The 27,940-nt window shown below is 31.0% G+C and overlaps 1 protein-coding gene across 1 annotated transcript; it reads left to right on the top strand.

Annotated features, from left to right (window-relative positions):
• The first annotated feature begins 1 nt into the window (after window position 1).
• LOC139515531 (uncharacterized) lies at window positions 2–27,813 on the top strand. The gene is made up of 20 exons (XM_071305107.1): window positions 2–680; window positions 6,847–6,899; window positions 7,726–7,928; window positions 8,510–8,650; window positions 13,809–13,944; window positions 14,092–14,162; window positions 15,865–16,054; window positions 16,548–16,690; window positions 17,666–17,830; window positions 18,531–18,571; window positions 18,908–19,027; window positions 19,310–19,423; window positions 19,966–20,079; window positions 20,277–20,390; window positions 20,894–20,896; window positions 21,372–21,485; window positions 22,098–22,211; window positions 23,524–23,637; window positions 24,412–24,554; window positions 25,619–27,813. Exons 1-20 carry the CDS (start codon window positions 2–4, stop codon window positions 26,069–26,071), a joined length of 3,225 nt encoding a protein of 1,074 aa, XP_071161208.1. The 3' UTR covers window positions 26,072–27,813.
• Window positions 27,814–27,940: the final 127 nt, after the last annotated feature.

Here is a 27,940-nt window from a genome sequence, read left to right as displayed (position 1 = left end):
TATGCCAGAGGGGGTTCGATCAAGAACAAGATTGTTTGCCGACGACACAATCATTTATCTAACAATAACATCAGATGCAGATACCACAAAACTGCAAGAGGACTTGAACAAATTATCAGACTGGGAAAAACGATGGCTCAACGCAGACAAATGCAATGTCATGACCATAAGCAAGAAAAGAAATTCAATCACAAAAGATTATATCCTTCATGGCCATGTACTGGAGAGAGTATCGGAAGCAAAATATCTTGGAGTTACCATCAGCTCAGATTTAAATTGGAGTACCCATGCACATAACATCTGCCAACAAGCATATAAAACTATTGGGGTTTTAAAAAGAAATCTTAACATCAACAACACACAACTGAAAGAAAATGCATATAAGTCATTAGTAAGACCAACACTAGAATATGCAAGAGCAGTCTGGGACCCCCATCAACAAAACAACAAGAAAAAAGTTGAGATGGTTCAAGGCAGAGGGGCTAGGTATGTTACTAACAAATACCGTAACACTTCATCAGTAGACGTCATGATAAAGCAAATCGAGTGGCAACAATTAGAAGAGAGGAGATCAACAACAAGGATGTGCATGATCTACAAAATTACTACTAGTAATTGCCTAGTTAATATAGATGCAACATCTAGGCTCATTCCAACAAGCCGAGCATCAAGAACAACTCGTACTGGATGTTTCCAGGTTCCTCTTTGTAGAACCGATATAAGGAAAATGTCATTCTATCCGAAATCAATACGGGAATGGAATGCCTTAACACTATCCACTACCACCGCCCCGAGTCTTGAATGCTTCAAGGCTCGGCTGACAAAATAGACATAAACACTTGTTTTTAAAGAGCACCTGTATATAGGATTTTAACTTTCACAAAATGTAAATATAATTAAATTTTTCTTTGGACTTTCATGCGCAACACACAGTGGCAGAATAATCATACAGTTGATTGCGGCCGCTTAACTGGAAGAAAAAGAAGGAGAAGAACAGAATAAATTGTACAGTGTTCAAATAGTCACATAAAATGCTGTAAATAATTAAAACAAAATATGGTGTAACAGAGTCATGAACAAACTAAATGGTTGTAATTTGGAACTGTATAAAAGTCTTAACAGTGTGCTGCATAAAACTATGGTTTTATAACTTGAAATGTTTTATTTAATTAATAAATTTAAGAATGGCAAACTAAAATTTTGCCACAGAGTAATGGTAACAAGGTTCGTACTAATAAACCATATATCAAAATATTGTACAGAGTTATATTTATGAAATAGAAACAGGACGATATGCGAATAAACCAATAAATGAAAGATCTGCTTTTATGTGTAAAAATGAAATTGAAGATGTACTTTATATGCACACCTTTGAAATATATTGTATAGTAAAGTAGTTAAACATAATAATTAATTTTATACCTAAATGCATTTGTATTTTTATTCAGATATGAAGAACTATGTCAGGAAGTTGCTGAAACCTGCTTTAATGTTTAATGTAGAAGAACAAATTTCTTATTTATATAAAGCTGATGATGTATCTTAAATCCTCTACCAAGTTAGGAAAATGGTAGTTGTTATCTTATAGTTCGTTTCTGTGTGTGTTGCATTGTTGTTTGTTTTTTGTTGCACTTCAGTGTTTTTGTTGTTTCGTTGTTTTCTCATATAGTTGATGTGTTACCCTCGGTTTTTGTTTGTAACCCGGAATTGTTTTCTGTTAATCGAACAGATTTGACTTTCGAACAGCCTTATACTATTGTTGCCTTTAATTTAAGGTAATAACATTGCGAGCTCGATTGTAGGTATTAATTTCTGTTAGGATGCAGAAGATGTATTTGGTACATTCAAATAGTGTCGTTTTTTAAATTCAATTAATATGGTATTTCCTCTAAAAATTGTCGAAATAATATTTTATTTCTTTCTTTCAAATTCGTTGTTTTAATTGTAAGTTTGTTGACCAGTTTTCTTATTATTCCATTCCATGTCCATTTGATATTTATTGAAAGAGATATTTGATAGGTGCATAATACTTTAACCTTTTTCTAGTAATAAATTTCGTTCATATGTTCCATTAATTCATATAAAAAACATCTACTTTTGTTTGTTTCGAAGAAATATATGTTTTATCAAATGTAGGTCAAGACTCCCATCAGTTGAATGAACCGACCTATCAAATATTAATTAAATTACAATTGTAAAATTTATGCATTTTACTGTCAAAATTTAATCCTTTAAAATCTTTATGTTTTTAAACACACCGTAAATCTGTATGAATTTTATTCCATTGCACACAAAGCTCAAGTCAAATATCTTTGATAGCTTCTAATTCGTTTTTCAAAATTCCTGTCTTGTTTTTTTCCGTTGAATTTTGTTATTATTAGATCTTCAAATCTCCGTTTATAACTATGTATTACAACTTTTATTCTGTTTAATAATGCATGGATATACTTTTCGTATAATATATTACAACAATTAGTAAAACCGTAAAACCTCTATTTTTAAGGAGAAAGTTTACAGCTTTAATAGATTTTTCAACCTCCTTTTGTTGTCATAAAAAGAAAATATTAAATTATTGGTTACTTAAACCAAAGATTGTATACGATGTTTATATACTCTTGTATGAAAATACAGTTATGTTAACAGGGCTTCGTAGACCAATGGCCAACAACTGTTTAAGAATGTAATAAACATTCCCTAATTCTAATCTGATTTATCTTTTTCCTGACCTGTCGATTATTTTTATTTCTCTAATTCTTAGCCGATTTATCTTTCTTCAAACCTGTTGTATATTTTTATTTAATCAACGAGTGGTTCATTTGATCTCAATGTTTCAGTGGTCAAAATTCGATTATAATGTCGAGTTATCCTGCTATCTTCTGAAATTCAAATTGTGACGTCATGACAAAAACGACTATCCCATGATGACGTCGCATAGTTAGCACATATCTTTTGCAAATTAAATTTTAAAGTTAATAAATTTGAAATTATTATGAAACTAAGGTTTCAGCTCCCTCAGGCAAAGTTGGCTTTAGATGAATTTGGCTATTTATGTTAGGTATCTTTTACATATAGCTCTTCAACGATTTTCGGTACTTATCTATCTTCGGATTTCAAATGTTTGGCTTTGCGCGTTCCTGATGAAGGTAAATCCAGAAAGGCGCTTCGGACGCAGTAAATTAATAAACGTGTTGTTTTCAATATTTTTTTGCAGATCATTCGAAAAGAAGAATTCAATTTGTTTACATTTCGTCCCAAAAAATAGGAGTTAATACATTATTTCCTCTAAAAATTGTCGAAATAATATTTTATTTATTTCTTTCAAATTCATTGTTTTATTTATAAGTTTGTTTACCAGTTTTCTTGTTATTCCATTCCATTTCAATTTGATATTTTTTGAAAGAGGATATTTGAAAGATGCGTAGTACATCAAACCTTTTCTTAGTAATAAATTTCGTTCTAATGGTGCACCGATTCACTTAAACAACATTTATTTATTTATTTCTTTGGCATTCTATCTTTTATCAAATGTAGGCCAAGAATCCCATAAGTTGAATGAACCGACCTATCACATATAAGTTAAATTAAAATTGTAAAATATATGCATTAAAACCTGTCAAAAATTAATCATTTCCAACCTTTATCTTTTTATACACACTGTAAATCTGGATAAATTTGATTCCTTTGCACACAAAGCTCAGATCAAATATCTTTGATATCTTCTTATTCGTTTTTCAAAATTCTTGTCTTGTTTTTTTGTTTCGTTGAATTTTGTTATTAATAGATCTTCAAATCTCCGTTTGTAATTATGCACTAAAACTCTTAACCTGTTTTAGAATAGTGCATGTATATACTTTTCGTATAATGTAATACAACAATTAGTAAAACCGTTAATTTATTTCTAAGGAGAAAGTAAAAGTAAAATCACAAAAGTACTGAACTCCGAGTAAAATTCAATCGTAAAGTCCCTAATCAAATGGCAAAATCAAATGACAAAACACATCAAACGAATGGACAACAACTGTCCTATTCATAACTTGGTACAGGCATTTTCAAATGTAGAAAGTGGTGGACTGAACCTGGTTTTATCGTGCGAAACCTCTCACTTGTATGACAGTCACATCAAATTCCGTTATATTTCCAACGATGCGGGAAAAAAACAGACATAATAAATAATTATATTAAAACTCCCATTACAGATCAATCAACCTGCTATGTTAGTCAACAACTGTTCAAGAATGAAATAAACATTTTGCTTCCGCTAAATAATCTCGTTACATTAATAAAAATATTTCGAGTGAAACTCATTTATTTAGATGATGTCAAATGCGTGGTATTCCAGATGAATATGATTTTGTTATGGTTTGTCTAGCTTATAGATCTGTGGATAGATAGATCTTTATTCTCATTAACTAAATAACATAGTTACAGAGATGATAATATATACAATACAACATATTTTGCATGTGTGAAATATACATAAATAAATGTAGTTTAACCAGGAGGACAGACTTTCACTGATATGTAGTTTATAAATCTACACAATTTTTCTAGTAAGACAATATTGATTGTAGTGAATACATTTTTAAATTTAAGAATGTTAACATTTGTACAACAATAGTGTGGTAAATATTTATATCGTTCTTTTTTGAAAAAAGGACAAGACATTACATAATGGAATTCATCACCGATGTCAGCAGATTCACAAAGGTGACATAGCCTCTCGGGTCTTTGAACATTTTGCCACCTCCCTGTCTCCACTGGCAAACGGTGATTGCCACATCTAAATTTACATAGTTTCAGTGCATTTTTTAACGATAAAACTGAAATATAATTTTCAAATTTAAGTTCTGTTTTGAATAATTTATAACATAAACCTTTTGATGATTGATTTACATTTGCAAACCATTCTTGTTTAAACTGATCTTTTAACTTTTGTTCAATACTTAATACAATCCAATTTTTTGAGATACAATCTTGATTTTGCTAAATGTTTGACATACCACAATTATCAAAAATACTTTTGATAAATAACAACTATTTGTTTTCAATTCCATACTTATTATAATTAATATATATCAACTTATATAACATTGACGAAATCTTGTTATCAAGTGTGTTATCAAGAAGGTTGCACCAAAATTTTATCATCCGTAATTTAACGTATAAAGAAATCGGATATCTTCCCAATTCCCCGTAAACCATAAAATTAGGAGTCAAGTTTTTAACCGTTAAACATACTTACAAAAACTCAAATGTACTCTTTCTAAAATGTCAAGATTTTCATATCCCCAGATTTCGGCCCCATATAAGAGTATAGGTAAAACAGCTTTCTCAAACATATCTAGCTGGCATTCTATAGATAGATGGTTTGATCTACTCTTCTTAATAACACAATACATAGCTCTAGTAGCTTGATCTCTAAGATATTTTATAGTTGCAAAACACAGTGAACACAGTTTTAACCAAAGTTTTTTTTTACAAATTAATGATGAACTTTTGTGTTTACTTCAAGCGTCTAGTAATTCGCTCACTATCAAATTATGTAATTATATAAAAACTGCATGGAATATTAGATCTCATATAGTCTCGTTTCCACTCTCAATTTTATCATAGTACTTACCTTTTTCCCCCTGCTGTCTACCTGTTTAATATTATGTAGACTATGTTGTTAATTTAAATAGTGTTTATGCTTTTACAATTACGATTCATGCATCTCATTGTATTACCGGAAAATATGTAACATATTTACCGTTTTCATGACAAAAGAAAGCTTCATATGAGTTGAAACTATTAGATTTAGGATATTTCAAAGGACTATTTACTAGTAATCAAATAAGTTAGCGCTGGTTTGTTTGATAGGTTAGCGTGGGAGTGTACAAAAATATAGAAAAGTCAAAGGTATTATCTTGATTAACAAATTAAAAATTATTCTGTTTTATTGGTTGTATCGGTTTTGTAAACAAAGTTTTTTAACACAGCAAAAAAAAAAAGCCAACAGCACAGAATGAAAGTGTTAAAACATGCATGGATACAATTTTATTGGTTAACTACTTATTATGAAAAATTGGTGAGATATACATCAAAAGCAATATGTCGTTCAAACGGTTTTACCAGCAACTGCTAAAAACATACAACTGACAACAAAATAAACTACTAAACAAGAACACAAACAAGAAAAATAAATGATTTTTTTTAATTTAAAAACAAACATGGAATTATGGCATTTGAATTCATGATCAGTATTGCAACTGTTTGTCTTTAAACAGTTAAACTATCAAAGAGAAACATAAATCCGATTTCCAAAGAACTGGTTCCTGCATATAAATGAACTCACCCCGTTAAATTGAAAAATGTATAGGTACACTTGCATAACATAAGAAGAAAACCAGTTTTATAACGAAACTAAACGATTGAAAAGCAATTTGATTGCTCTAAGTTTGATCTTCCTCGTACATTAAGAAAATTGTACATTTCTATTCGTTAATAATCATACCTGACAAATACGTAAATAACTTATCGCTTTGGTCAAATACGACACGATCGTGATATGTATTACAATACCTATTGCCCCTATGTAGCGTTATCAGTTTATTAAATGTAATCAATAACATTTCAACATTTCGCAGAACAGGATCAAAATATTTTCCCATTTTTTCATTTTTTTTTCAATTTTAGGGTTTCTGTGAATCAAAGATAAATTGAAACATCCTAGACAATACCGATTGGTCGTTTGTTACACTATATATAAACAGAAGAATTTCAAACTCTTTACTTACTGAACAGAAAACATGGATTTCACAGGGTTCATTTGCTTTTATATAAATGTTTTAATTTTATCTGTTTCAGGATCCCATTTCCGTGGTGGTACAATCAGCTGGAGATATTTAGGTGGCAACATGGTAATACAGCATCGGATTGTTCATAGTACTAGTAATATAGCTAGATTTCATAGTTTTTATTACATATAAAAACGTTTTTTGATTGCATGTTCTACAGTGCTTTTTCATTTGTGGAGATATATTTTTGTGATTGAAGTATCCATTTTCCTTTCAGTTGTAACTAGTTGTATAATTAATTGTTTTATCCATGTTTTTGACGTGTGTATTACTATTCGTTAGATTTTAGATAGTTGTAGTTTTGACAAATAAAAATTACACCTATGATAAATCTATATATGTAACGCATTTTCATGGAACATTTGTATTTAGGGGCCAGCTGAAGCCCGCCTCCGAATGCGGAATCTTTTTGCTGTGTTGCATAAACGGTGAATGTACAACTTGGGACTTTGTCCGACATGTTGGCTACAAACATTCTACCAGAACTGATTTATGTACTCTTAAAAAGATAAATTTGATACGTGCTGACTTTAGAGATACGTTTTAATTCATTTTAAAGAATAATTTTACTTGCATTTTATGGTGATCTTTGTTAACTTAAAATATTTAATGGCTTTGCTTTCGTTCAACAGGTATTCCTTAATTATTTTCCCGGAAAACATTTTTTCCCCCGGAATCGTTAACATATCCCGGAAACGTAGATTTTTTTATTTTATCGGGAAACCTGTCCATTCGTTCTTATATCATTTGACGGATAAGTTAAATGCATTACACGTATAACCCGATGTAGAACAATGTAAGACATTTACACAATTTCAGATTTATCAAATGTCTATGTTGGTATTTTAAAAAAAGAAATAAAGAATACATGCTGTTATATATTTTTTAGGTCGAATTCAGATATAAACTTGCATGGGCTTTGGGATCAGCGGATGCAGCGTCCTGGACGGCCATTCCATTAAACGGAGGAAGTAGTGTTACTGTGTATAGTGGACAATATGTTAAAACAGCAACAAATAGTTTAGAGAATTGGGAGCAAGGAGAGGGAACTTTTACTTATAATTTTACAACACCAGGCCCATATAGAGTGAGGTAACAATAATGATGTTATAACAGTTACTATAATTATACTTTCAAATTACTAAAGTAACCACTTTTAAGATAATTAAGATATAACTGCATGATTTTTTTTCACTTCTTCAAAGATAATAACCCAATTTTGACATTGAAAACATTTTAAAGGTTTCTGTGAATCGAGATAAATTGAAACATCATAGACTATACTTATTGGTCGTGTTAAACACTATATTTAAAAAGACAAATTTCATAACTGTGAATTATTATTGATTTCTGTGACGTATTTTATTAACTAAATAAAATTTGAGTCCCGATGTCATCATGAAACGGCAACACGCTGCGTAGTACATGACAGCATACAAAATAGAAAATCAAAGTGAGAAATCCTATAAACATATACAGGTTATATTTTATATTTCTGAAACTAAAAAAATGAATTTACATTTTTAATTGTACATGGCAATTTCAATTATTTTCAAATTCATAGAGAAGGATTTTTAAGTATTTTTCGTATACTTGTTATATCTAGCAAGTTCTTTAAGTTCTAAGTTCAGTATTTTTGTGATTTTACTTTTTACTTTCGTATTTTATACCAGCTACACAAGTGGCGCATGGATCAGCCTCAACTATGGAAGTAGTGGGAATTGGAATTTGGAAACAATTATTAATTTGCATAAACGGAGTGACACACTAACGCCAAATCATAGTCCACAGACAACAAGTCGTGCTATTTACAGGTACACAGTGTTTTCTCTATTTTCCTTGTCTCTTTCATGTTTTAATTTGTTAGCTAAATGTACAAACGTTTTAGTTGTTATCTTATAATTCTTTTTCTTAGATTTCCAATCGTGTATTTTGCAAAACGTTTAAGAATGTTGGTCCTCGGTGCTCTTCAACTTCGTACTTTTTTGGCCTCTTTAACATTTTTGGATTCGATGAGTATTTTGTAGAGGAAACGCGAGTCTGGCGTTATTACAAAATTCAATCCTGTTATCTATGATGAGTTTATTTTCTGTGTGTGATGCATTGTCATTTTGGTATTTTGTTGCACTTCAATCTTTCTGTTGTTTCGTTGTTTTCGTCTTATAGTTGATGTGTTTACCTCAGTTTTAGTTTGTAACTCGGATTTGTTTTCTCTCTATCAATTTATGATTTTCGAACAGCGGTATACTACTGTTGCCTTTATTTACTTACGTATGAATGCCTTTATGCTATCAAGGGTATCAACTAGACAGGAGACTATATTTAACACATCACAAAACTAAACTGTAAGATATTCAACGCACATTTTCTAGGGCAATCGAACACTTCGGAATTGACAAGGGTGGGTAACAAATTAGTTACGAAGTTGAATTGTTTAACACTAGTACATTTTGGGCACTTTATAGCTTGTTGTTCGATGTGAATCAAGTGAATCAAGGCTCCGTGTTGAAGCCCAATTGACCCATAATTGATAACTTTTTATACGATGTGACTTGGATGGAGAGTGGTCCCATTGGTACTCATACTGCATCTTCTTATTCATAGTATACGTAAGGAAGGGAGTGACATATTTTTAAAGGAGAAAAACTATACAAGTTTTTGTTTTGCTATTTTCATTGGAATAATGCATATGTCTATTCGGAAGAATTAATTACTTTTTTTTTGTTTAGATTTTATTTATGTTAATGAATATTATACTTTGACTATGTAGAAGTTAACAGGGTCATCAATGCACCTCCGCTTCTTACTTTATTTGTGTTTTTTTTTACATTTATTATGCCCCCGCCGAGGTAGAGGAGTATAACTCGTTACCCTTGATCGGACTATCTTCCGTCATTAACTCTTTTAACTTTGAAAAATGAAAGCTTCTTTTAATATTTATTCGAGCATAACTGATGAGTCTTTACGTAGACAAAACGAGTATGTAGCGTATAAGACTATAAGCCCGATATCCTTTGTGATATATGTTATAACACTTATGAACATTATTACACAATCTGGCGTACCTACGTTAAATTGTAATTTCAGCATTATCATGATAATCTTTATACCAAAATTAGCATAACGCTTTTTATTGTTAATTTGACGTATTTGGTACAACTATTTGGAATTTTGGATCCTCAATGCTCTTCAACTTTGTACTTGTTTGGCTTTATAGATATTTTGACATGAGTGTCACTGATGAGTCTTATGTAGACGAAATGCGCGTCTGGCGTACTAAATTATAATCCTGGTACCTTTGATAACAATTGACTTTTCTTATATGACGGTGATGATTTCTGTTGTCTCGTCATTCTGGCATGTACATTGATCAGTTAGCACGATATGTCTGTTTCTGTGGTGACGTCTCATATTGAAACAAGCGCAACATTTGTGTTATCTGAAATATTTAAATGGTGAAAAAAGGTTATTTTAAAAGAACTATAAGATATATTGTAACAGTATGATTTCATGTATCAAAAGGGATATTAAATACACAGTGTTTAACAGTTCTATATTTAATGGGACATACTGAATTACACCTATCATCGGTGTCACATATGGAGATACAATATTTGCTTATCTTAAAAAAACACCTGAAATCCCCCCCCCCCCCCCCCATTTTTAGTGGGGTTTGTGTTGTCCTGTTTGCTCAGTGATGGGTTTTCTGAAATGTACTCTACCGAATTAGACTTATCAACGAGTTTGTAAATCCATAAGCAAAACTAACCTTCTGGAGCACCTGATATCACCGTTGGCTTTACTTTTCAAGATGCCTAGTTTTAAGTGTATTATGTTGTTCTTTGAATTCTTATGTTTGTGATTTGATCGTTTTTCGAGTTTTTTGCAATAGCATTTTCAGTTTGTTTCGGCTGTTTCGCTTTTATCGCCCATTGTATCTTTCGTTTCCCTTTGACATAATTTACAAGGGGAGGGCCCTTCATGTTTTTCTTTTTGGCTTCATATACTTATTACAAAGATTATGATAGGATAATTTGCTGTTTTTTTGTATAACGTTGATGTTTTCTTTGCTTATTTGTTTTTGTTTTTATTTGTTTTTTTTTAATTGTTGGTGAACATTTACTCTTTAGTTCTTCAATTTATAGTTTGAAGTAATTTAAAAAAAAAAAAACGCTTTTCATTTTCTTTATTGAAACTAGTACAGTTTACCGGTTTGTTTCTGGCTTTGCACAATATTGTCTATTTCTGTACTGTTTATTGACGTGACTGTAATATTAAATATCCTCCTCAGTGCATTCAACTATATATTGGTAAAGTATTGCATGATTGATATTAGTAGGCAAAGTATTCTGAGTTTGCTTTTCATAACTGTGAGCATTCTACGATACGAAATGGTATATTTCCTCAAAGATCTTTACCTCAACTCCAAAATCTCAATAGTAGGGTCTTTCAGTTATGTTATAAGTGGCGTTTATATAGTTTTTGTACCGATTGCAACCCCTTCGTTTTATCTCAATAAATCGACAGACAAAGGAATCATCAAAGAATATACAATAAAAATTACTAACCATAACTATTATATTATTAGAATGTAAACATATTAGAAATAGAATTAAATAAACATTGATACTTTATCTCAAATGTATCTTCATTGCACGACTTTTGTAGACTCCCTGATAATTAAAGCTTAACGTAATATAACAACTTATTCATTGTTAAAAAATATTTTGTCCTTCAATTATTTATGGAATTTATTTGAAATACCTTTGACAAATATCTATCTCATATCTTTTTTTTTCTTATCTCCGTTGAAGATCAAGTTGTCAAATAGAACAATCATATAGTTAATATGAAAATCAAGCGTTTTTATAAAAGAAAACGTTTTGTAATTATGTATTATAATGGTTTATATAACGTTATGCGTCTTTTCCATTTTCCAAGATATATTTTATGTAAGTTAATAAGTCGGTTAAATGAGAGAGAAATATTTTAGTATTGAAAGAGGGGCGAACGATACAAGAGAGACATTCAAACTCATAGATCGAAAATTAACTGACAACGACATGGCTAAACACCAAAAACTTGGAGTTATCTGAGGTGTTCCGGAATGGTAAGCAGACTCTGCTCCACATGTTACACCCCTCTTGTTACTCAATAAACTCATCACAGATACCAGGATAAAATTTTGAATTTACGCCAGACGCGCGTTTCGTCTACAAAAGACTCATCAGTGACGCTCGAATCCAAAAAAGTTTAATAAAAAGGCCAATAGAAATTGAAGAGCATTGAGGACCAAATTCCGAAAAGTTTTGCCAAATACATCTAAGGTAATATTAATATTATTAAGAAGAGGCATCACACGCTTTTTTAAAAATTCAATTTTAAGCAGGATAAGATCGTAATGCGACAACAGTAATTGTATATATAACGTTTTAAGGAGAGCGTACCTTTTTTATAGTCAGTAAAGTACCTTTTTATAAAAACAAAGCGATAACATTGAAAATCATAACTGTACAAAGTATATCAAGAAACGATAACTATATTTTTCAGGTTTGAAGTTTTTATGAAGTTATGTGCGAATCGCATCTTAACGTATATTAATGTCTATGAATTTATATATCTTTGACACTACAAAAAGGTTTGGTTTAGCACTTTGAAATGCCTTTCAGTAGCTGCAAGTATTCTATGATACCGTTTTTACGAGATATTTGGATACATAAACTTTGTATGGTTTTGATAATGTATTTATTAAAATTTAAAAAAGGGGTGATTGTAGCTCCCAAGCCAATGTGACAAGTATAAACAAAATGTTCATACACTTCACTGTACCAAAAAAGTATAATAACAGAAATACCCATCTTCGCTAGCCAAGGGTTATGATCCACTCCCGCTCTCTTCACCCTTGGCGGATTGAGCCAACAAAGTTGCGCCATCTATCGGAAGATAAAAATCACGCCCATTCCGAATACATTATTATTGACCAATGGTAGCACTTGAACTCTTCAATTTTGAGGTAAAACACGGTAGCGTCTAGATTCTACACACTTGGTAAAGGCACAAATACAAATATACGTCAACATTCATGCATTTGTGCATGAAACATACACAGGAACTTCTATTGGTTGATTAAAAACATTCAAGTTGTCACTAAATAGTCGTATGTTTAGGGATGTAAAGACTTGTTGCACAATAAACACGTGGTAATTGTTTACAAAAACTTTCTACATTTACACGTGATCATGTTATAGGCGCTTTTTGATTGGATGTAACGAGTTTTGACTGCAACCAATAAAAATCCTTACCTTGTGTCTCCGAAATTTTATCTCAATCCGCCAAGGGTGAAGAGAGCGGGAGTGGATCGTATCCCTTGGCTAGCGAAGATGAGAATTACCCAGCTCTCAGGGATATTCAAAATGGAAGGTCAATAACCCAATGACAAATAAAAAGCTCAAACACATCATACGAATGGATAACAACTGTCATATTTCTGACTTGGTACAGGCATTTCTTTTGTAAAAAGTGTTAAATAGCTGCTGTATATCTTACTCATATGAAAGTCGCATACAATTTCATTATATTGACATTTATGTGTGAACAAAACAAACAGATGTGATAGGAAAACAAGTCAAATATAGGGTACAACCGTTAACATTTGATTATAACCCTAATCACTAAAAAAGAAACAAATATGTCAAAGACATGCATAAAGGCATATAGACAAAGTACATTAGCAAACGATGCTTGTAGTTTTTTTTTAAATCAAATTTAAAGTACTTAACCTGCTGATATGAAATCATGCTGTCCTACACGAAAATATCTTTGTGTGAATTTCACCCAGAAACGTCCCCAAAACAGAACATGAATGCAAGATAGTTTGAATCACAAAAGGCCATACACGTATCAGGTGTATGTAAAAAAATAATGGCTTGGTATATTTAATGAGAATGTAAATTAAGTTATTGATTGTTGTAGAGTTCAATTCGGATGTCCTGTGAGTATCAAAATACCTATGATTGACGTGGATGGAGATCATGTGCGATGTCGATGGGCAACATCTCGTGAAGCAAACTCCATTTCAAAACTGCTTCCGAATGCTCATTTAGATGAGGTATGTCATATATATAACTATATTGTCAAATAAGACTATATAAAACTGTATCTCATATACTGTGTTGCTATTGTTTATCTTAAAGTAAGACACTGGTTAAAATAAAATAAAAATATATTTATCAACATTTATTGATTTGCCTTTCAGAAATTTGATTACGACCATACAAATACAAACACAAAACAAAAGCGAACAATACAAATTCCACCTGTTGTATTGTGATTCAATTATGTTGACGAAACACTGTAAGAATGAACAAAAACACACAATATGTGTACTATACTCTTGAACTCTCAAGACGTTACAAAATAGGATAATATTGATTTGATTTCAAATAAGAATGCTAGCAACAACATGTCAAAATATAAGGTACGTTGATTTTTTATGATTGTAAAAACAGTAATACATAGAATGCATATGCCTGTATATTGCCATGAATGATCAGGAAAGGGAAAATGGAATGTATTGCCTGTGTTAACATGAAAGGAACACTTGAATATGCGTGTTTCTTGCCTTGGTAAATGGAGAAAGGCAAAGTTGAATGTGTCTGTGTATTGAATGGTTTAAGGTGGAAAGGAAAAACTGTGATAAATAGTTTCCAAATTTAACATAGTTTGTCTATATATACAAAGGTAGCACGGTCACTCATCCAACATGAGAGATGCCCACCGATATTGATTTGCGTTCGTTTTGTTTGTGAAAAAATGAATGAGACACAAGTAAAAAAGTCTTATATTCTCTAAATGGTGTGTTGTAGACTGATGTTTGTATTTCATGCCTCACATTTGCGGAGTCTTCACCCTAATACAATATCAAAATATTTATAAAACTATGAGCCCTTTTGTAAAGCTATCAATTTGTTTGATATTAAACGAACTATGAACGAGATAAAACATTAATTGCCGTAAAAAATAAAACAATATGTTTGTGTTGATCACTTCTGTTTTGATGATGATTTTGTATTGTATAGAGAGCTACATATTGTGTCCACAATGCAAAGTTGAGTTGTGTATCGGCATTACAGAAGATTTTAAAGAATATATATCCTTTATTTTATTATGATTTTAACTGAATTCAGCTTTAGGTTGTTTGTTATAGTAAAGGTTTTAAAGCCACTCTATATTACATTGATAATGTTCTTTCAATTAATAGTCCAAACTTTTATGATTATCCCCAATTAATACATTCTCCTGAACTACAGATTTAAGAATTCATAACAAAAATCTTCTACCGCCATATCTCTTAACATTTACTTCGAGTTTGACATCAATGGCCATCTAAAAACCAGAATGACAAACGAGACGTTTCTAGTTTTTGATATGACAAATCCCCTCACCGTAGCAGCAATATATCGCGTATGGAGTATACATCTCTCGTTTTATACTATACTCAAGAGCTAGCATCTGCTACTCAGACATAGTAAAACATCATTGAAGTCTGAGCAAAACATCTATGAGCCAGGGTTTTGTTCTTTTCGCAAACGTTTATCTCAAAGTACAATACATAATAGACTTATTTACAATGGCTACTTCACAAATATTACCAAAATGGTCTTGACCTGAATATTCTAGTTGCTGAATATCTGTATCTTTTTATTTACTTTAAAGTTTTGTCCTTATTTGTTGTCGTAATTTTTATGGTTTTTTTTTGTCATATGACTTTTCACGTGACAAAGTATCCATGCAACATGCTATTCATGATTTTGACTTTGGTGCAGAAGGGTCCTGGTCTAGGATTCAGACGCAAGAGCCTCTAAGGCGTTGTTTTTGGTTCCATTTTATTCACCTTTATGGATATATTGTCATTAAATTTGTACTTTATTCAGAAAGTGTAAACTACGATTTGTACCAAGCTTTTTCTATCGGCGTGGTTGTCAATAAATGTTTTAAACTAAGTATTATTTGCATTTCAATTATGCAGTGTTTGTTGTTTCCATTTTTCTGGACAGTCGAAATGCACCATAACGTTTACTGCTAACCCTGCTAACAACTACACCAATAATGGATGGTTTGCAGCTGCTTTAACAATAGAAGACTTCCCTGTGACCACAATTACTGTAAATAGGAACTCATACACAGCATCGACTCCTTTAACGCAAATTCCACTGCAGGTACAAAATTAGTCGCGAATAAATCTATCGTATTATCATTTTTTTCACAACTGTACTTAGTTATAAAATGAATCGGAAAAGTAAACAAAATAAAATGAAGCGTATAAATATATTATTCACAAAATTTATCTAAAGGTGTAAATTTATAACCAAATGATATGAACTTGTGATGTACTTGATCAACTACATTTATTGTTGTATTTTTCTTGTTAAATGTCTCATAGTAGAGTTGGGTATTTTTCTTTTCTCTTTACTTAATAGCCAATTGCCTGGAATGTATCTTTATAATCAAAGACTATTTTTAACTTCTACATTTCCTTCACGCATAAAAAGAAAGGCGAAAGATATTAACGGGACATTGAAACTCATTATTAAAAGTTAAACTGACAACGCCAGGGCAAAAAAAAACATGTGTGAGGGATCAGTTATTATATATGCAATATAGTCCAAATTATATTCATGTTTTACTAGCAATACTTATTTACATTACCAGTTTTTGATTCATACTGAAACTATGCCTGGATCTTGTAATGATAAACCGATCTTTGTATCACCTACACCTTCAGACGGAACTGTAACTACATTAAAGGCTACCAATAGTTTTACTACAGAGTTTTATGTTCATGCAGATTCCGGGTAATTATAACATATCTAAGTAATTTCACTCAAATATTGTTTTTATAAATGTCGTTGATTTACTATGTTTAAATAATATGATATGGGAACATATTAAGTCATCATGATTTATACCAATGGTATACCTTGATGTTTAAGAGTCAGGTACTAATTCCCATTGCCATTTTTTTTAAATTGATATGGGTGTTACAAGTGGAATTTTCAGACATTGTTTCCCTTAATAATCATTTCTTTGGTTCTATTAATTCGAAGAAGTTAAATAAGTACAACTGCAGTTTTACAGTCATATAATTATTTACTTTTCATTTTATATATATAAAATATAAAATATACTTGAAATCATACAAATTAATTTATAGAAATTCATACAATTAATCGAACATCTATAAATATGTTAAACTTTTATTCCAAGTTCATGTAGTTGTAGATACAAACATATGTTATGCAACATCAATCAATATGTTACACTTTTCCTCAACTCTTGTATAGATTAAGCTACAAAAATATTGTTTTGGCATGCATCCGATTTCACCTTGAGAGATGCACACGCCTGATGAAGCTAATTTGTTTAGCGAAATATTACGTATTTCTATTTCACATCTAATAGAACTTTTTAATGTATTAATTGGTGTGTTTAAGTTATATTCTTAGACATTTATATAATTTGAATTCAGTAACTGTATCAGTTTATTTTCACAAACTGATCCAGGCTTAAATAGATTGAATGTTGATTGTTGCTATTTTTAGACATTATAAAATATAAAATATATATATATATATATTTGTCATGTTTGGTACTCCAAATCATTCAAAATATGATCTTTGCTGAGAGATATATCATGAATAGAGAATATGAGAGTAAACTTCATTGTACTTTAAAACCAAAAACTAAATGAAAAAAAAATTTAAAGAACAACGTAAAATGATTTTTACCATAAAAATAACTCCCAAAAACTAAGACTATCAATGTTTCAGTGTAAAAACCATAGATATCAATGGACCATTAGGAATACACAAAACGGCATTATCACTAGACGGACGTGGGAGGTCAAATGTCTGGCTGGTTATTGTTCATTGGACACCCACTCAAACGGACCAGGGAACTCATATTATATGTGCCTCTGCAGAAGACAACCATAAGCAAGTACCTTTTGTAATTTTTACAACAATGTAGTTATATTATATATATATTATTATTCATATCAATATCAAAAGTGAGATTAAAAATCTGCATTTTTTTGCTTGGTATATATAAGAAAAAAAGAAAATGCGATACATGTAGAATGACCAACTTATTTGAGCAAATTGTATGATTACAAATGTATCTCACTATGTAAACCGGTAACATGGAATCAATGTATTACACTTAGTACAACTGATATGTTATAAAAGTACCTGATATGTTATAAAAGTACCTGATATGTTATAAAAGTACCTGATATGTTATAAAAGTACCTGATATGTTATCGGTGTATCACACAAAATACATAAAACATGAATGTCGCAAATGTTCAAAACAACTGCATAAAATGTTATGAAATAAAACTAAATTTAATAATCATTATAATGTATATACATGATTTTGTTAATTTCAATAAATGATCCTGTAATTTGTATTTAAAAGAAAATAATAAGGATGGCCTAGAATAAATAAATATGGTGTATGATTGCTAATGAGATATCTCCACCGTAGCGTGCTACAAGTTTGGGGACATTACATATTTGGTGAACATGAAAACAAGAATGATTTCATTAACTTTTCAATACGATGAACCTCCATCTTCGGTATAACTCAGTGGACATTAGTTATTTAGTTTAACATTCATTTCATTTCTTTCAGTAAACTAAGTGATACTCGATGTGTAACAGTCATTACATGGGGTAAGTACATAAAATATGATAAATGAACACGGGGAAATGTATGGTAAATATTACTGAGAAAACAAAAGTTTAGATAAGTCACTATGGTGCTTACTATGAACTAATCCCGTTACCAAACAAAGTTTGATTTCAGACCTACCTTTGAAATGTATAACTATAACCTTATTCCGGGCCGCAACAAACCAATCAACAAATCCAACCAGTTACAAAATTTGAAATTTATACCCATGGGTGCACCTATTCTTCAAAAGAAGAGCTATTTAAAAAGGTAATAATTACTGCAGGATGTCACTAACATAGTTTTAAAATTGTAATAATTGATGTTTTGTTTTTCAGATGTTGATCCTTGTGACAGCAATCCCTGTCTCAACCACACTACATGTATAAGAAGTGGATACACATCTGATTACACATGTAATTGTGCACAAGGATACAGTGGTATCCAATGTCAAACAAGTGAGCAAAATAATTCACTCGACTTACTTATCTATTGACAAATGCAAACTTGTTTTGTTTTAGATATTTTGACAAAAAGTCTTGTTTTCTGTTCCCGTGGTATATTAGATATAGTTCTGATATCAATAAATTATTTTTTCATTTTACACTTTCTGAAGAGTGTTAGTATTACATAAGTTTTGATTTGTTTTTCAAAAACAATTATGCATTCTATTATCTTTACTATTATTCGATGATTCGTGAATTTCGATTACATTTTATAACCGTTATTACTTTATTTAGACATAGATGAATGTGCATCAACACCGTGTCAACATGAAAGTACATGTGTTGATCTTATCAACGACTACTCGTGTGTTTGCACAGACGGGTACAGTGGTATACAATGTCAAACAGGTACAACATTTAGTCATATCTATAGGGGCATTTATGGTCATCAAATTCTCATAATTGATTTATAACATACTAAAAGCTATATTCAAAGAACGAATATGTCTAAGTCAACAATTTACAAGGTATTCTCTCAATATTTATATGTATCAGCAATTCGTGTGAATTTTAGTCTATACGCCTTCTACTTAACCTGTATAATTATTGATATTAGTATAAATAGGTAGATCACGTGCAAATGGATTCTTTTAGGTCTGTTTGATTTCATGCTTTAGAATTAAAAAGTATGTTTATTATCGGTTTACCTGCATAAAAATTATATTTTGTTGATCGAATCAGTCATCGAAATAGTTCACCCTCATATCACTTTCAAAATCGACCAAATCTAAATCTAGTACATGCACATACTACTCAACTATATACATTGCATTAACATGGTTAATCTTTTTACGATAAGGATAATTATGCATGTGTTATAACATTTAAAAGATTTGAATGTATAGTTGAAAACTCCTCTTATAATATGAAAATAAAATTGTTTACTTTAGATATAGATGAATGTATGAGTAACCCTTGCCAACACGACGGTTCATGCACAGACCATGTCAATGCTTATAGTTGTACCTGTTTGTCTGGTTTCACTGGTGATAAATGTCAGATAGGTATGTTAATCTTGAATAAAATATGGTTCGGAATAGCAGGGCAAATCACAATGAAACGTAAGCTGTTTATATTATCTCTTTCTATAAACAATAGCTCCCAAAAGTATGTAACTTTGATTTTTTTAAAACTGGACTTTAATTTGAACTGTCGAAGTTTCTTATTTCTACTGATGAATTATTCTTTTTTTGTATTTCAGACATAAATGAATGTGCATCAGACCCTTGTCAACATGGTGGAGATTGTTCAAATTTAATTGATGCTTTCCTATGTCATTGTCCATTGGGCTACACAGGAATTAACTGTCAAATAGGTACTGTCATTGTTATATGTGTTTCAACTTTAAAAAGATACCTTGGTAGAAATAAATCATTTATGGAATAATTGAGCGATGGAAAGATATGATACGGTAGGATTGCCAGAAGAGATAGTTTAAATGAAGTGGATGTAAGCAACTACAGCTGATTTTTTTTTTATCCCATTATAAAGTTTAACAAATATTCCATGATATTCAGAACAAAAACTATTGAACAATTAACTTCATTATAATTATAAATAATTATAATATGTACAAAAAAATGTACAAATTGTAATTTGTATTTTGACTTTGTACAAATGGATAATTTGTACAAAAAGTGCCTGTACAAATTACAATTTGTACAAAATTTGATGAAAATTCACTTATAACTTGAAAAATAATTTATAAAATGGAATTTGGTAAAAAAAAAATTGATAACACAATATAAGTGTTATTAAATGACCACAGGTGAACCTCATTTACAAAATTAAAAAGTAATTCTGTATCATTCGTTTTAGCAGGTAAGTGATTTATGGAATCGGGAATTTCACAACATCTCCTTATTTTTACATTTACATTTCGAAGTGCTGTACCCACCTTTGTATTTTAATGAAAGAAATCCCTGACAGCCTGTTTTAAACAAAGGCAACAGTAGTATACCGCTGTTGGAAATTGATAAATCGATTGAGAAAAAAACAAATCCGGGTTACAAAGGCTTTTTTAAGCTGTTCACACAGTGACAGTTGAAGATGTTGAACCATTTCTGTGAATATACATGTGTCTTTGACTATTATAGACAAATAAATATCCTGTTAAAAGTCATATAGCAGTTTCAATTTAGAAACCTTAACTATATTCAACAATTACGCTACAGATATTTAGAGGATCAGTTGGGGCACAATCAAACACAAAAACACAAATATTATCCCTAAAAATTACGTCTCAGCTGTAGTGCACCTTTGAGTTGTATTATGTTAATAATGTATCTTATTTCAGACATAAATGAATGTATCAGCCAACCTTGTCAAAATGGTGCTACGTGTATAAATCTTGTAAATGACTTTAAGTGTAGTTGTGTAAATGGATACACTGGTAGAAATTGTGAAACTGGTAAGATACTCTTAGTCTTAGTCAATTTGTGTAAATAAAGACATAGAAGATACAAATGATTAAATAAATAACAATTAAAAAAAGAAATAATACCTAGTGGTCAATAAAACATCTCAAGAAGAGGTATAAACAGACACAATAATAGCCAAAAACAAAAACTATAAATAAACATTATCCCTAAGCTGAGGGTGACTTTAAGTGTTCAGGGAGGTCAGCACTATTTTTGATCAACTGTAACTGACAAAAAGTGTTACTTTTGTTAGATATGTTAACGAGTTAAATAAGGTGAGAACGTATCATACAATAGTTGATTTATGTAGGTTTCTTGTCTATAGGGTGCATCACTACAATATAGGTTTATGTATATGTAATTTTCTAAATCTATAAATATACGTAAAGTAAAGTGGATTTTATGTCTTATGCTACTTTATCTTGCATCTTCCGATTATCACACTGATTCATTCATGATTGATTTTTAATGAAAAAAGAGATGCATTTTTCCTTTACAGTTATTACAAATTATATAACGTATTTACCTTTCATGTAGGAATTTCAGATGATTTAATTGTAAAAGTAAATTTTCCGAATAAATAAAATTATAACATATTACAGATATAGACGAATGTTCCAGCAATCCTTGCTACAACAACGGTACGTGTGTAGATACAATTGTATCGTGGTCGTGTGCATGCATACCTGGATACAATGGAACCCAGTGTCAGACAGGTAATTGTATAATAACCTTAAAGGAGACAAACATAACTGGTATTGAGATTTTATGGCTTTTTAGAAGTATTTTCATTTTTAAGACAATTTTTATCTTATATACTTTCTGTTGTTTCTTAAATGAAGTCTCCGATGGTATCACCAGTCCAGTACACAGTTTACAGTTCACAACATTCTAAATAATTAAGAATACAAATTACGGATGTTCAACTATAGTGTTCAGGAAAGGAAACCGATTCCCGTTTCAAAACTGACAGTACGTCCTTCGTCATATGGATCTAGAAAAAAGAACAAATTCAGGTGCTGCTGATTAAGAACTGGAATATAGGATTGGTTACGGAACGCAAGAGATAATTCGTCGTTTTTTGTTGAGGATTTGCTGCTCAGACCTAGTCTTGCATGTAGTATTCGTGGATTTGTTTCTTTTTGTCGTCTTCCGTTTTTGCCATGTCGTTAGTAAATGTAGCATATTTACCTGAAGAAATCGGGATATCGGTATTTAGTCGGATCTTAACATGTACTAGTTTTAAAAAATTTCAAAGAAATATGTTTTACAGTGGGTAAGCTTCAACTAGTCTTCACTATCCTATAGATTAACAACTTTTGGTTATATTTATAATTTAGAATCTTCATTGAAGGTGGAGCACGAATGCACAGTTAATTAATCATATTGATGTGCCATTTGTATGCAAGAGTGAGATTCCTTTGTATTATGTGCCGATTCGAAAAAAAGTTGTGCGAGTATTGTCTCCCTTTAACAGGTTCATTATTTTATAATTAAGTATAGGTTTCTGATATAATTTTGAATTATTACAAAATGTATCAATTCAATATATTTCAGTTTTTGTTATTTGTGTATCAAAAACATTGATGTGCGAATATAATTTCATTAATTTGAAACGTTTAAAATGATTACATACCAATATAAAGAACCGTTCATCATTTTCGAAAAAGACTATAAATAATAGTCGAATTATTTATCTCCCCTTCATGATAGTTTGATTGGTAAATTAACCAGAGTTATCTAATATTTATCACAGAGAAGGACTAGAAAGCAATTTTTAATTGTATCTTATTTAACGTTTAAACATTTTACCACTTACTATGAATAAATACTTTATACAAATATAAGGACTTTGTTAGCTAAATCTACAAATTGTATTAGATATTATTAATTTTTGTTACAATAGATTAATATGCTAGTAAATGGCAGTTTCTCTCGACATGAAGTGTAAATGTCTTATTGGTATCTTGGAACTTTTATTAAACCATAATATTTCGTAATTAAGTATAAATATATTTTATTTACTAGATATAAATGAATGTTCAAGTAGTCCTTGTCAACATAATGGAACCTGTATTAACCAGATCAATGGTTATAGATGTCAGTGTAAGAATGATTCTTCTGGGGATAACTGTCAAATATGTACGTATTTAGATCCAATGAAATCATATGAAATCACAACTGACATCGCATTTCTATCCGGATAAGCTTGAAATGGTTTAACTTATGTTGAAGTGTGCATAGAATGAGATGTTGGGTAAACCTCATTGACAGCAAAACAAAAAACTCTTTTTATTTTGTTCGTACTGTATCAAATTGACATTCTCATGAAAAAAAAGAATTTTGAAATAATATGTAAACTAAAGAACATTAGGTTGTATTTTAACACAAGATTCTGTGGTGGAATCCGTTTTTCTTATGGTTTATACATGTATGTGATGTTGGCAAAATGTCTATTTCTTTTTCAATGATATGCAAATGATGTGTAACGTCATCAAACATGGTCACTTTTCTTCGTGCCGTCATAAAACAAAAATATTGACTAAAAGAAAAATTGAGTTTAAAGAAGTACTTGTTCATTATATATGTTCATGAACAGGGCAAGGAAGTAACTTTTCTTTATTATAAGTCGGCTAAAAATTAGAAAAAGAAAGTTTTGTCGCAAGTCAAAAAGTATCCATGAACTTTAAAGGGAAATAAACTAAAAATGACATAACTGCACATATTACATGTAAACTAACATATGATATAAAAAAAAAGATTTGGTATGATTGCCAATGCAACAACTGTCCACAAGAGTTTGCTACAGAAGATGTAAAACATCGATGTTCTCAATTACCTATAATAATATGATGTATTTTACTATCTTACTACTTAAACACATAATCAGGTCAGATTTTTTTTTAATCTTTAAAGGGATGGATCACTGTTCCTCAGATCCTTGTTTGAACGGTGGCGCCTGTTTGAATCGTTACAATGGATACAGATGCACGTGTCCACAGTCATGGTATGGTGACGTATGTGAATACCGCCAGAGCAATCGAACAGACATGACAGAGGTAATGTACAATAATTTGTTTACATTGATTACATTGAGAAATTATATAAAAAAATTTATTGAAAACTAAAAAATCAAATCAAAGACGTTAATATCGGGTTAAAAATACAAAAAAATACAAAAAATATATATGTCCAGTTAGAAATAATTGGTGTGTGTTAAATTTTCCATTAAAATGTAACTGTTGAAAATCTAAACAGAAAATCATCACTTGTATTTAAACATACGATTCACTAAGCTTCAGTTCAGGCGTTAGATGAATTTCATCCGCATAATCGGGAAAAGATATGTCAACCTGAAAAAATAATGATCGCCATTGAAACAATTCGTTTCTGTAATAGACATATCGTGACAATTTGTCTCATTGTAGGTAAATGATATGAATAACAAATAATTAATAATCTCAAGGGTCAACGTCAATTCTAAGATACATTTTTTTTTTTCAAATCTGAATTGTTGATTGTTACTTTTTGGATGTTTCCATTTTCAAAAATGTTCCATAAAGTAAAAAGTATCTTTTTGAAAGCATAATAATTTCATTTGTATTATATATTCAACTGATTTAGCATCTGTGTACCACTCTTTTAAAATTACCGAGCAATCATTTTCTTTCAATAGTTTTTTTTTTGCTCTCCCTAAATTTATTTACTAATATCAGAGGCGGATTTAGGGGGGAGGGGCCCAGGTCCCCCCTTTTTTGGAAAACATTTGGTTGCTTATATAGAGAATCAATGAAGCGTGACTGGAGCGGGCCCCCTCTCAGGTCAGTCAGTGGACCCCCACTTATGAAAATTTCTGGACCCGCCACTGAATATTATAGTATGGGGAGAATTATTTGCCTTTAATATTTTCTATGTATATTCTGACAAACTATAAATATAACTTTACGGTACAAAAAGTTTGTATCTTTCTTTTCATTTCAACAACTGTCAACACCATTGGTTCGAGGCCCCTTAGTTTTGCTTCTGATAACACCAAGAGAGTGGTTTTGTATTTTTTTCAAATTCATATTAACAAACCAAACCATATATCTCAAAATAAAACTCGATTCAATGTTTATTAAAGGTATGTAGCGACCTGGATTACACAGAATGTTCTTGTCATGTGAGTAAGTTCAAGTTCATTCAGCGAAAATCTCACAGAATTCAGTTTGGCCTCGTTGGGTTTTTGAGTGGACTTCTTGGAACTATATTATTATACATAATTTGGAATTTGTGTAGAAGAGTACCAGATAAAAATAATAAAGTAAACACCAGAATTCAACCAAGGAAGAACAATATAATAACTGTGTCAGACTTAGAGGCAGAAGAATCAGGTGACACTAGCAATAACATTTTAAATAGCCAATCAAAAAATGATTATATTGGAGGATGTGAGTGTTTTATTGATCATACAGGTTATGATCATTTTCAGAGATTTGACAAAAGATTGAAATACAAATACAGATTTCACAACTGTCGCAATAAGAAAGGATTTAAAAAGGAAAATCCTGCGATCACTAAAACACGAACACATTAATATATGCGAATACAGTAACTTAATATAATGATTAGTAGCATAACAAAAATCATAATTTTCAGTGAGCCTACATGTCACATTGAAAAAAATATGAAAGGATGTGGTCGTCCTTACATAAACTCAATGATTTGAGATTTTGTCTAACAACGAATAACGTTTGATTTTAACACAGTTCTCGTCTAAATGGACCAATTTGAAAACGGTTGTAGTGATTACGAACGAAATTGAAGACCGTAAACTGTGTTTTGCCTGGATATCAGTCCTTATCGACTTATTATTGTGATGTTATTAATTTGGTGTCATGGCCGATATAACAGTGCTTTCTTTGCAGTTGTATTACGGACGTTGGTTCTACTATATATTTACGACCGGTCATTTCACATTGACAAAGTACCCTTTAATATAAATAAGAAGATTTGGTATGATTGTCAACGATTAGTTAGTTTTATCCGCAGGGTGTAACAACACTGTAACTTAAGCCTCGGTCGCACCTTACCGGATAGCACGAACGGACGCCTAACGGATGAAAATAAAAGTTGTCCGTTGACAAAATTGTTACGAGAAACGGAAACGTACCGGACAGAACGGATGTCGAACGTACATCCAATGGACGAGTGCCGCATAAAACTGACACCTAACGGAAGCGTACCGGATAAAATGGATGAACAAGATAAATGGAAAACTTAAAGGCGACAATAATGATACATGTAAATCGCATAAATATTCAAAATGTTTCTGTGTAACTGGTTTTGGTTTGTTCTTCAAAATGCCACCAAAAGACAGTGTCTGGCCTGCATAAGAACAGTTTGATTGTGAAGACGTGCCCTTACTCTAAGATCGATTATAAATCATAAGAATTCATGAACCTTAAGAAATCTAATTGGCATTTCTGACGCGAAATTTTCAATTGGCATTTATTCCTTTCAGAAGAAGAGAAGAAAGAAGAAGACCTCCAACGGATGTATAACGGACACGTAACGGATACAAAACGGAAACGAATCGGACAAGTATCGTACAAAACGGACGACTACCGGACGTTCAACGGATATTTAATCCGTTGGACGTCCGTTCAAAGTTTTGAACATGAGCAAAATTTTCCACCGGATAGAACGGACGTCGACGGATAAAACGTACGCCAAACGGACATGCAACGGATATGGACGGACGTCTAACGGATAAGAACGGACGTCTAACGAACATGAACGGATTGAAAAAAAAGTCATTCGTTAGGCAACCGTTCGAGCTATCCGTTAAGGTGTGACCGAGGCTTAACAGTCTACAATATAAAATGTATTCGGAGTTTAATTTGAGTAACTGCATACTTGATTTAACACTTTTTTTTTAATAAATTTGTATATACATCTTAATTCTATATTACATGTATTAATGTTTTTAAATACTCGTTGAATTTAACATGCTTTGTTGATAGATTCATTTGAATTGTTGAGTTGAATTAATACTACGTCTAGTGTATTCTAATTTCAAACGATGTAATTGAGTAAAAGGGTTCAGTTAATTAAACATTATAAACATTTACCATTTACCTCACTACTATTTTTGGTTTCGGTATCGGTTTCGGTATCGGCTTATGGTGAACATGTTTAATAGGATCTGCGTCACTAAAAAAAACTTGGCTGGTATACCATCTAAACCTGTGCTTTTTGTTATGTTAAGATTACACAACTTTTTAAATACAAAATCTTCAGAAATATGTTTTTATATTAATACATTCATTTGTTTTTCTCGTGACGTACTTTTTTTACAATACTAGATGTCGCTTGATAAATCTTTTTAGGATTCGATAGTTTATTGACCATCTTGGCAGCAATAGTGGTAATAAAAGTTATTAAACTGGTTGGCTATTCTAAC

This window comes from Mytilus edulis, chromosome 3 (genome assembly GCF_963676685.1).
Source record: "Mytilus edulis chromosome 3, xbMytEdul2.2, whole genome shotgun sequence".
NCBI lineage: Eukaryota > Metazoa > Mollusca > Bivalvia > Mytilida > Mytilidae > Mytilus > Mytilus edulis.
Note: the sequence above shows the minus strand (reverse complement) of the source record. Positions and strands in the feature narration are given on the sequence as shown.